General features: G+C 40.2%; 1 protein-coding gene across 1 annotated transcript; it reads right to left on the bottom strand.

Moving 5' to 3' along the window:
• Positions 1-9,675: 9,675 nt before the first annotated feature.
• On the bottom strand, positions 9,676-11,343 carry ASPRV1 (aspartic peptidase retroviral like 1). The gene has a single exon (XM_074224854.1). It carries the CDS (start codon positions 11,042-11,044, stop codon positions 10,292-10,294), a length of 753 nt encoding a protein of 250 aa, XP_074080955.1. The 5' UTR covers positions 11,045-11,343; the 3' UTR covers positions 9,676-10,291.
• Between the last annotated feature and the right edge of the window lie 882 nt (positions 11,344-12,225).

Here is a 12,225-nt window from a genome sequence, read left to right as displayed (position 1 = left end):
TTGGCTTTAACCCTTTTAATTCAATGCTAGTTCAATTTTGAATATAAATACAGATGTGTATAGATACATATGTGTATATACATGTTTATGTATACTATATATATACATTATATTTGTGTCTGATGCATGCAGACAAGGGTGCATACATAAAGGAAAAGTTGATGTGTGAACCTGGACAAATTCAACAGGTATCATTTAATAACAGAGCATCAGGAAAGATTTTGGTGGAAGCTTTGCTTTTAAAGAAAGGAAAGACATTTTACCAACTCAATTACCTGCTCAACTAAATCAAGTAAGAAGCTCTCCCAAAATAGACCTTTTGGTATTCAAGTTCATTCTGACTCCATCATTAGTCCTAACTGTGAAGTCAATTAGAACATACTTCTCTTCTACATCAAATCAGCCTCTCATTCATTCATGGGCAGAAGTTGTGTCCCTAAAGTTTCACATGTTGGAGTAAAACTGGTGGGAAGAAGGGCGGCTAGGTGGCGTAGTGGATAAAGCACCAGCCCTGGAGTCAGGAGGACCTGGGTTCAAATCCAGTCTCAGACACTTAATAATTGCCTAGCTGTGCAAAAACCTTAAAAAAAAACTGGTGGGAAACATCAAGCATGCTCTGAGTATTAGCATGATCAGTCCTTGGTCAGTACCCCATCACATAAGAATAAGGAAGTGATAAATTATCCCACTGATCTTCAGTCTGCACAGTCCACACCTAGAGTGTGGCATTTGGTTCTCAGCACTACAGTTTGTAAAGGATACCGATAAGTTCAAAAGCATGCAGAAGAGGTTAAACATTCAATTCAACAAACATTTATTAAGCTTCTTCTACTTAAAAGATACTGTGATATTGTATTAATTGCTATGGATACAAAATCAAAAAAGTCTCTCCCCTCAAAGGGAATAAACTGTCTATAAACAAATAAATAAATACAAATTATATGCAAAATGATCTCATTAGGGAAAGAATGTTATTAAGTGGGGAGATTGAGAAAGGGCCCCTGTAGAAGGTATTACCTGAACTATACTTTGAAGGAATCTAGGAGTTCTTTAAAATGGAAGTGAGGAAGGAAAATATTCCAGACGTGCAGGACCATTTGGACAAAGACAGAGAAGAAGCAGATGCAATAACATGCAAGGAATCCAGATATAAAGGTAGTAATTAAAATTAATGGAGATGAAGAAAGTAATAGGTAGGAGGGTAAGTTAAAGGGACATATAAAGCTAGAGGAGTTCTATTTACAAGAAGAGAATGTACTCCCCTCCATCTTCACTCCTCAAATTCCTCTTGTGTCAGAGCTCAACCTCCATGAAGCCTTCCTTGATTCCTTCAATTATTTCCTCCTCAAATTTCTTGCATTTACTTATCTCTTGGATGTGTTTTACATAATAAAAATAACACAGGGACTGACTTTATCTCTGTCTCTGTCTGTCTCTTTCTTCTCACACTCATACTCTGTCTCTGTCTCTCTGTCTTCTCACATTTACACTCTCTCTGTCTCTGTCTGTCTGTCTGTCTGTCTGTCTGTCTGTCTCTCTCTCTCTCTCTCTCTCTCTCTCTCTCTCTCTCTCTCTGTCACTCTTTGTCTCCCCCCACCCACCCAAGTCTTGTATCCCCAGTGCTGGGTACGTAAAAGGTACTTAATATACGTTGGTTGCTTTGAGTTGAACGATCAACCTAACCAGCCATTAAGGTCCAGGGAGAATGTTGATAGAAATTCAGAAAATTTCTGACCTCATGCTGTCTGATTATTATTTACCTCTCTAGATCTATTGATGCAGTCTAAGACTGCAGACTTTTCAGGATGCCACAAGTGGTCCTGTGAAAAAACCCACATCTTTTTTCTCTTTTACATGAATTGTCTAGCAATATCACTATCCTTTAAGTAATTTTTGAACTCAGATATAGAATTTTCTGTTTACTGCTACTGAATTTCATTCTAGTAGATTTGATTCATTGTTCAAGTCTGTTTTGCTCTTCCAAGATCCCAATAATGTCATCCTATGTCTTGGCTTATACCAAGGGTATTCTGGTAAATGTTTAACAATCAGCTCTCTAGGAAAAAGGCATGCCCTATACATTTTAAGTTTAATCTGAATCAATAATACTTCCTCCATCACTTTCTTAAACTTAGACAATCAACCAAACAGTCAATCAAACCCTGATTTGTAGAGTTTGGTCATTTCTGAGTTATAAATGTTCACATAGAAATTTTAACTGACTCTAGTCATCCCTTCAGCTATCTCTTCTTCCTGTCAATAGCAGATTTTTGTCAGCATATGATTTAAACCTTCTCTGAGCCAGTGATAACAATGTAGAACAAAATATGGCAAATTACAAAGCTCTAGGGCTCTCCGCTAGAGACTTTCTATGAGTTGAGTTCAATCTATGAATTATTGCTAGTCATTCAAACAGGTTTGAATCTGCCTAATTGTACTGTAATTTAGAACATATCACACCTTCAAAAAATTTCATAGTCTTTGTTAGGTCCTGTGAACTACTTAATATACTATACAAGGTAGGTTGTGGCACAATAGAAATAACACTGGATTGGGAATTATATGATACAAGTTCTAGTCTCAATTCTACCAATAATTCATTTGTTAGTTATTTTGTTTCTCTAAGGTAGTTTTCTAAGTTCTGATTCTAGTTCTAATATTTTGTTTTTTAAAGTTCCTCTGACAGCCTTAATAGCTATGATTTTATCAACCAATATAGGAAAATATGAAAGTATCAAATGAATGGCCACATTTCCCTTGAATAAAGAATGGATGGTTGAGGTGATTGGAAATTCTGGAGCCCAGGGTTCACTTCTTTTCTCTAGACTGATGAACTTTTACTTAGACTATAACTATGGTGGAATGATCTGTTGTTCTGAAGTTCCTTCAGAATGGTTTATGAAATCAAAGTCAGGCAGTTAGTTAGTAAACAAGCTTTTTTTTTTTTTAGGATTTTGCAAGGCAAATGGGGTTAAGTGGCTTGCCCGAGGCCACACAGCTAGGTAATTATGAATTGTCTGAGGCCGGATTTGAACCCAGGTACTCCTGACTCCAGGGCCGGTGCTTTATCCAATGCGCCACCTAGCCGCTCCAACAAGCATTTCTTAATCACTTAAAAGATACTGACTGTGCTAAGCACTAGAGACACAAGGAAAGGCACTTATCAGTCCGCACTCCTTAGCTATCCTCAAATATCTTTCTCCTTTCCTTTCATGGCTAAACTGCTGAAGAAGACCATTTACAACCAGTGCTTCTACTTCCTTTCCTCTCACTCTTCTTAACTCCCTGCAGGCTGGCTTCTTACTTAATCATTTCACTGAACCTGCTCTCCTTAGATTAACCAATGATCTCTTAACTGCCAAATCCAATGTCTGTTTCTCAATCCTAATCCATCATGCCTTCTCTGTAGCCTTTGACACTGTCCACCTCCCTCTTCTCCTTGATATTTTCTTTTCTCTAGGCTTTCTTCTTACTGTTCTCTCTTGGTTCTCCTCCTCCCTGTCTGATTGCTTCTTCTCAGTCCCCTTTGCTAGAGCTTTGTCCAAGCCAGACCACTAATTTTAGGTGCCCCGAGGGTATGTCCTGAGCCTTCTTTTCTTCTCTTTCATTACTGTTTTGTTGATCTCTCATGGAATTGAAATATCATCTCTATAAAGATGAACTTAAGATATACTTATCCATCCCTAACATTTCTCTTGACTTCCATTCTCACATTTTCAACTGCCTTTTGGACATCTCATACTTAATGTCCCACAGATATTAAATTCAACAAATTCAAAACTGACTTCTGTATTTTTCCCAGTATACCTTCTTTTCTTCCTAAATTTCCTATAACCATTGAAGGCACTATCATCCTCTTAATCACTCAGGATCTCACCTCTGGGGTGATTCTCAACTCCTCTTACTCTTCTTGTCACAGCCTCTAGTCCTGTCATGTTTAACTTTGCACATTTCTCTTCTCCACATACTTTGAAATTCAGTGACAGTAGACTTCTTGCTTTTTCTCACACAAGACACTCTATCTCTCAACTCTAGATGTTTTCACTTGTTGTCTCCCTTGTCTCTAATCTTTTTCCTCTTCATTTCTCTCCTCTAGCTTATTCAAGTCTCAGTTAAAATATGATCTCTGGCAAGAAGAAAGACCAGTCTACCTTAATGTCGGTATCTTTGTTTTGATATTGTCTCCAATTTATCCTATAGATCTTGTTTGTACACAGTTATGTTTGTGTGTTGCTTCTCTCATTGGGTTGTGAGCTCCTTGAAAACAGTGACTGGTTTTTACCTTCTTTTGAACCCTATCACATAATAAAATGGCTGGCATATTTTGTTGTTGTTTGTTGTCTAGTCATTCAGTCCTGTCTTTTTCTTTATGATCTCCTGGATCACAGCATGCTAGGCCCTTCTAAACTATCTCCTGAAGTTTGTTCAATCTCTTGTTCATGGCTTCCATGACACTATCCATCCATCTCATTTCTGTCATTCCCTTTTCCCTTTACCTTCACTCTTTCTCAATATCAAGGTCCTTTCCAATAATTCCTCTCTTCTTGTTATGTGACCAAAGGCACATAGTTGATACTTACATTGTTTATGGATATGACAAAAACCCCTGCCCTTGATCAGCCCACGTTCTAATAGGGGAGACAAATATATAAATGACTATGTACATATGAGATACACACAGATACACAGAAGAGAGAGAATGTAATCTCAGAGGGAGGGCACTAGAATGGGAGCAGGAAGGTGTGAAAAGTCAGCCAAAGATGAGATTTGAGGTGAATTTTGAAAGCATTCAAGGAAGCCAGAAGGTAGAAGTGATAGGGAACAGAATTTGAGGTATGGAGATCAGCCAATGAGAAGACTGAGTTAAAAGAAAAAGCCTCTTGAATAGAGAGATAAAGGCAGATGTTGCTGGATCATGATAGTATAGTATGTTAATTGTAATAAAATTTAAGGAAACTAGAAAGATAGGAAGGGCCCCAGTTGTGAAGGACTTTAAATGTTAAAGAGAGCATTATATTTGTTCTTGAAGATAACAAGGAACAACTGGAGTTTATTGAATAAGAGGTTACATAGTCAGACCTGCACTTTAGGAAGACCAGTTTGATAGCTAATATAGAATGAATCAGAGAGGCAGGTAGGGGGAGCAGTGGATAGAGCACTGGCCCTGGAGTCAGGAGTACCTGAGTTCAAATCTAAACTTAGACACTTAATAATGACCTAGCTGTGTGACCTCGGGCAAGTCACTTAATCCCATTGCCTTGCAAAAACTAAAAACAAACAAATAAACAAAAGAATGAATCAGAGTGAAGTGTAATTTGTTGCAAATAGTCTAGTTATGAGATGATGAGAGCTAGCACCAGGGTGATGACTGTATAGGAGGTAGGGGATGGTGGGGCTAAGGGGGGCATTTAACATCAGAGGTTTCAAGCTGGAAGAGACCTTGGAGATCATCTAGTCTAACTTTCTAATTTTACTAGTAAGGAAACTGAGATCTAAATATACTTAACCAAGTTCAAATAGTAAGTTATCAATGTGTCTATCAACATTCCCAAACCTAGTTTTCCTGGAGAACTTGACAAAGGGGCTTGGAGTAAGGCATATTCAGCCTTATCCAGAGGCAGAAAAAGTCGCTGTCTCTGCCTCTGTGATATGATTTGAAGGTCATTAGAAATATTCCCCTCTCCAGACTTCCAACTCCCAATAACTCCTTTATCAGTCTGTGATTAAACCTGAAATTTTGTTATTAGGGATTGATTCCTTTGACAAAAACTATTTCTTCCTTCTATAAAATGAAGATTACAATAATTATATTTCTTCTCCATATTGTTGTGAGGAAAGTTATTTGACAACCTTGAAGTACTATAGAGTTTCTATTGCTATTTATTTTATTTTTGGAGGCAAATTAGGGTTAAATGACTTGAACAGGATAACATAGCTAATAAGTGTCTGAGACTAGATTTGAATTCAGGTCTTTCTGACTTCAGGGCTGGTGCTCTATCCACTGCCCCACCTAACTAGCTCTACTCCGGCTGACATACTTTATTATTGACACTGTTAAACTATAACTATCCCCAAGATTTAGCTATGAACCCATTATTAGCCACTAGTACTTCAGGATGAATGAAGCTGTAAGGTCTTTTCCAGTGACTAAGAGCAGGAAAGTTTCCCCAAGAGAATGGAGTAGGGGTTGGGGTTGTAAAGCAGAGTATATTTATCAAAGTGTAGAAAGTATAGAGACTGTATTGAATGTAAATTCCTTGAAATCAGGGACCATTTTTTTCTTTTTCTTTTTGTTTTTCTCTACCATAGTGCCTGGCATACACTAGGAACCTGTTAAATTGGAATGGATAGGGACTTCCTAGGAGGGTAGGCTAGGGAGAGATAATTCAAAGAGGTCTTAGAGCAACCAGAAGGTATGATGAGGGCACTTTGGAGCAGTGCCCAAAGGTATTCTGGGGTCGGATGATGTGCAGTTTCCCCCAGGACCCACACTAGGGTTGGGTGCATGGGTGTGAGGCCATTACACACCTAATACTGATCAACATGCCTGTGATTAGTCACTGATCCACTTATGCCATTCAGGCTGAATGAGGCACTCCTTCCACTGTAGGGAATAAAACCCTTCAGGATTACAGATAACTGAAAGGTCTACAGCCTCTTCCACAAAGTAAGAAGCTATCCTGTACATGTATAAAATGGGCAGTCCATGCCTTTGAATAGCAGTGAATTAATTAAAATAGTTAATTTGCCAAAAGGAATGTCTCATGCTGTCTTTTCTTCAGTTCGGTTCTCCACACGTGCAGAGCCACTATTCTAATTACAGTGACAATAATAATTTCTGGTCTATGAGAAGAATGAGAAACAAGATCTCGGCCCAGTGCAGAAAAACAGTCAATGGGACATAGTGGGAAAAGCAGTGGTCCTGGTATACTTGAGTTCAAGCCCCAATCTCTGATTCTTAATAGTCATGGAAACCTGGGGTAGGAGGAAGGGGGGAAGGAACAAAATAATAGAGTTGGAAGAGACCTTAGCTTTGGAGTCACCCCAATCCAACTGAAATCCTGAAAGATAAAGTTGAAGTGACTTGCCTAAGACACCCAGCTAGTAGGAGACAAAGTCAGGATTCCAAGTGCACTGTTCTTTCCACTATACTAAACTTTATCTCTCTGAACTTCAGGTTCCTCATCTGCAAAATAGGGGGTAATAATATTGCACTTCCAACTTCACAGGATTACTTGTGAGAATAGCAAGCTCACTGTGTCTGTCTCTCACTCAATGTCTTTCTCTCATTCAGGTTCTCGGTCTCTCTAACTGTCTCTATCTCTTTCACTCATGATAAGGGAAGCAACAGGCTACTGAGGGTAGTGACTTTACTCCATTTATATTTATACAGGTGTGTTCATTTCTGCTATATGTAGGAGGGAAAGAGGCGGGGAAGACTTGGGTGTTGTTCCATAATTAATTCTGCATCAGATCAGGATTTGTGGCTGCTTTTAAACCCCACAGTAGGACCTTCATCAACCCTGGGTTGAGCTTTGGCAACAAATTGTTACTTATTCTTGGGATCATGAACTCCATCCTCACCGCCACTTTTCAGAATCTCCTTTCAAGGTTTTGTTTAGGAGCCATCTTCTCAACACTAACAGACTGCCTTCTGTATGGATGGGGGTGGGAGGGAAGCAAGATTAGGGGGAAAATTGTAAAATTCAAAATAAATAAAATCTTAAGAATAAAAGGAGTCATCTTCTCCATGAACTCTTCTCTTGACTCCTTCCCCATCTCCTAGAACTCTTAGTCTGGATCACTCCCTTTATCCCTTCATTTTCTTTGTATTTACTAATTGAGTAAATACTCTATCCCTGCTTGAGTCCCATCCAACCCCTGTCCCCAGTGCAATGTAATCTCCTTGAAAGTGGGACTATTGTTTCTTTTTTCCTTTGAACCTCCAGTGCCTAAAACAGTTATCTATTTATTAACTTTATATATGTATATATACATACACATACACACACATTCAAAAATATATATATATGTATATATATGCTTCTTCATTGGAATGCAATCTCATTGAGAGCAGGGTTCATTCTTTATACTTGCAACCCTAGTACCTCTAGCACAGTGACTGACTCATAGTTGTCAACAACAAACAGAAAATTGTCGATTGATTGATTCCACATAGTAGACACTTAATGAATGCTTATTAGGATTAATATAATTACTTGAACATTAATGAGTGACAGAAACTGAGTTATTACTATTTTTCAGGCTTGGCTCCCACTTGGTCTCCCCAGTGATGCCCAGCTGTGATGCTCATTCCACTCCTGGATGAGGTAAAAATGGCATTTCCCACCTTTCATCTTCATCCTCTCAAAGCACTTGGCCAAAAGCCGCACCACATGAGTGTGAGCAGTTCTGTTTTTATAGGCACTCCCTAGCCTCAGATACAAACTGCCTCTGCTTCTTCCTCCAACATTTAAGGGAAAAGACCTCAGACCTTTGATATTAATGAAAGAAGATCAGAGCTACTTTCCTAACCCTTCTCCGGGTTCCCCAGTCACCTGTCACCTGTGAGGGCCTACAGCTAGTTAGCATAGAATCTTCCACAAGATGCCGTCCAAGGGGCTTTTGAGAGTAAACATATCTTGGACAAATGTGCCCATTTCCTCTCTCTCTCTCTCTCTCTCTCTCTCTCTCTCTCTCTCTCATCTTGAAAATGAAATGGAAATCACACGAGGCCTAGATCCTATTCAGCTGTTTGATTTGAATCCAGCATTTAACCTAGCTACATGGCAGCTGGCTATTCTTTCCCCCAGGTCTCAACTCTCTCATCCCAAAGATGGGAATCATCACCTGCAGCACCTTTCTTAGAGAGTTGGCATGAAAAGGATGCTTTGTAAATCATAAAGCACTTATGGAAAAATGGGCTGACTCTTTTCCTCCCAAATTTGTGATGCTGTTGAGCTGCTAAGAATACCCTTCTCTCCCTTGAAAAAAAAACAGGATATAAGAAACAAGGAGAAAGAGAATTCCTGACATTGCTCAGACCTACACTACTTTCTATCCATCCTCTTTTCAACTCACCTACGTTTGACAAAGATTTATCATTGTATTGTACCTTGGGGACGTAAAGTTTAGCTAAGACAGAATTTATCAAGTCCTACTCAGTTTATCGCCCATTCAAATCCCTCTGCCTTCATGACAATGCCCCCAGATAATCAGTGCCCACTATAATCCATTCTCTGACCCTCTCTCCTCATCAAAATATATTTTCATTTTTTTAGCTCGCTCATTGATATGTAATCCTATCCTGTCTTGAATGATACTATAATTTCCCATTTAAACACATCTTGCCTCCTTTCCCCACTTGGACTTCTGGGCAGAACCCTGGTGCAGTTTAGTGGCAAGCATTCTGAATGTGGAATCATAGGTTTAGATCTTTACTTATCTGCCTGCTATATGGGGAACCCTTCACCCACCACCCCTGGTTTCCTCCTCCATAAAATGAGGGGATAAATCTCTTCCATGTCAAAATGGTACAAGCTTCTATTATATCATCTAGCTAGGAGGCAAGTTCTCAAGATAAAACAAACCCCCCAAACACCCAAATTAATTGAACAGTGAGTTTCCTCTTTCCCCTCTACCCTTCATTGACACTCTATTCCCATCATATAAACACAGCACTCTGTACTTAGGTTAAATTAGTATTTATTGGTTTTAGAAACTATGTAATCATTTGAAGATGGTGACAGAAATAAATAGGCCATGCATAACAGACAGGAGTTTGGGGACCCCCAGGGAACCACACTACTAGAAGATTTCTGAAATATCCAGTCAAGGGATATTTTAGCAGAGATTCTCAATATGAACCCCTAGAAGTTTAGTTTAACTATCTCTAGTAGATGGAATTGAGGACTAAAGTCCTGTCTACAAAGATTGTAATTCCAGCCCCCGTTAGATGGAGTTTTCTAATTGTTAAGTCTTTACCACAGAGAACAAGAAGACAAGAGAAGGAAGCCACCCACCTAGGGACCACTTCTGTAATGAATGCAGGCCTACTCTCCCTAACCAATGCATTATTCATTGGAAACCTTTGCTCTTTCCCTCCCACCCCATATCTATAGGAACAGATCTGAGCCCTGCAAGAAGGAAGGAGAAGAAGAGGATTGGTTCCAAAAGATTAGTCAAATGTAACTCCTCCTGGGGATGTGTTCTACCCTCCTCCCCCACCTACCCCTCACCTCCCTGGCAGTCTCCCAGACCACATTTCTGGGCTTAAGTAAAGAGAGACTCTTCAGTTGTCAGAGGTCTCTTCTATGAGCTCCAGGTCAAACTCTTCTTCTAGGGAACCTCCAACAGGCAGAAGGCGGAATTTCTTTCCTCTCAGGGTACATGTGCGATGCTTGAAGTCCAAGATGGCACCATGGTCTTGGAGTACATCTGTCCCGATAATTGCTTCTTCTGTGCTTGCGTTAGCTACCAAGAATTCAGCCTCCATCTCAAGCTTTCCCAGGGTCACTGTAGTGTCCCAGATGCCTAAGATCTTCATCTCAGCTCCATTAGCCACTTTTACCACATTTTCAAAGGGTCGGAGGGTGTCCAAGTCTCCATCAGTGGCCTGCTCCCACAAATCTGGATGGACCACTGATACCTGAGCTCCAGAATCCACTAGGAACCTCACAGGAATACCCTCAATTTTCCCTTTGAGATAATATCCTTTGCCCATACTATTGGCAAACATAATCACCTTGGGGCCATGAGGTTGCATACGCTCAGTGTCAGAACGGAAGGCATCAGCTAGAGCATCTTTCACAGCGTGACAGTCACCTCTGATCTCTGGGTTAAGTCCATTGTAGACATCTAGGGCTTCTCCTTTGAGGGACTCTGTCAGGAACTTCATCTGAGTAGAATCATCCCAGTTGTTGAGGTCACTAATGACATCAAATTGGTGTAGCCATCGGTCCACACTTAAATTGTGCCCATCAAAGGACTCGGGGGTGAATGCATGGGTCTTCCGATTCCTGTCTCTGATTCTTATTCCAGCCATGATGCCGCTCTCCACCGGACTTCCGTGCACAATCCACACAAGGTAGATTAACCCGCAGAGCAGGACAGGAGCAATCACGGAGGTGTCCCAGTCAAATCTCAGCAGAAACTAGGCCAACTCTTCAGCAGCCTGAAGAGTTGGAACTTCTGGATCTCTGGTCAGCAGAAGGGACCTTGGTGTTCTCTTGGGCCTCTCAGCACCTTGGGCAGCTAGTGACTGGATCCTTCTCCTCTTCAGCTGCTCTGTGCTGGCTGAGGCTGTTGGAACAAAGCTTTCCTTCTGCAGCAGACTGTGCCTTTTTGATTCCCAACATACCACCTGAGGCTACCCAGTTTTTCTTTGTTGTATGAGGCTCCACCCTCTCATTACCCCACCCCTTGTGGAGCATCCTGACAGACAAGCAGGGTAGGTGCCCCACCTTTGCTACATCTATCCCAGAGACCCAGCAGCATCTATGCCACTAGATTGGAAGAAATAGCACTCAGGGTTCCCCCCCACCTTAATCAGTCACCCTCCTCAGCATGTACCCAAGAATAACAGATTAGGAAATGGAGGAAGTCTTGATATTCAAATGTACATCAGGTGTACTTTGTTGGACATGTTTTAGTGGAGATTCCTTAATATATGGTTTGGAATGCATGGTCATGTATTCAGTTTCTTAAAACCTTCAAATTCTGTGATTAGAGGCTGTGAAAGAGAGACTCTCCCCCCCCCCCCATCCAGCAATTAGAAAAAAAAGGAGAGAGCTGTGCACCTGAAAAATGCTTCAATATGGTCCAAGATGGAAGAAAAGTTCAGAAAACCAAGGAGGGAATTTATGCCAAAGGCAATACAGATAATAGATGTAGAACTAAGATGTGAACCTCTATCATCCAGTTGATTTGCCATCACATTATTATAATTCTGGGGGAATAATGGAAGAAGATGTGGTCTTATGATCAATTAGAATATGGCTCCTTCAATGGAGATCCACATCTCCTATGTATGTTCATAATATTGTAGACCTTGAGCTGGAAGGATCCTTCGAATCTATCTAGTTCAACCTTCTCCTTTTACAGATGAGAAAACTGAGTTCCACAAAGGTTAAATTATTTGCTCAGTGTCACTAAGAAAGTAAATGAAAAAGGCAGATTTAAACTCAGATTCTTTGATTTCAAATTCAATATCATTTCTTCCCTATC

Source organism: Macrotis lagotis, chromosome 1, assembly GCF_037893015.1.
Source record: "Macrotis lagotis isolate mMagLag1 chromosome 1, bilby.v1.9.chrom.fasta, whole genome shotgun sequence".
In the NCBI taxonomy this organism is placed as follows: domain Eukaryota; kingdom Metazoa; phylum Chordata; class Mammalia; order Peramelemorphia; family Peramelidae; genus Macrotis; species Macrotis lagotis.
Note: the sequence above shows the minus strand (reverse complement) of the source record. Positions and strands in the feature narration are given on the sequence as shown.

Excerpts from the sequence above, each read along its gene's own strand:
- ASPRV1 (XM_074224854.1), bottom strand. The coding sequence starts at position 11,044 with ATGGCTGGAATAAGAATCAGAGACAGGAATCGGAAGACCCATGCATTC.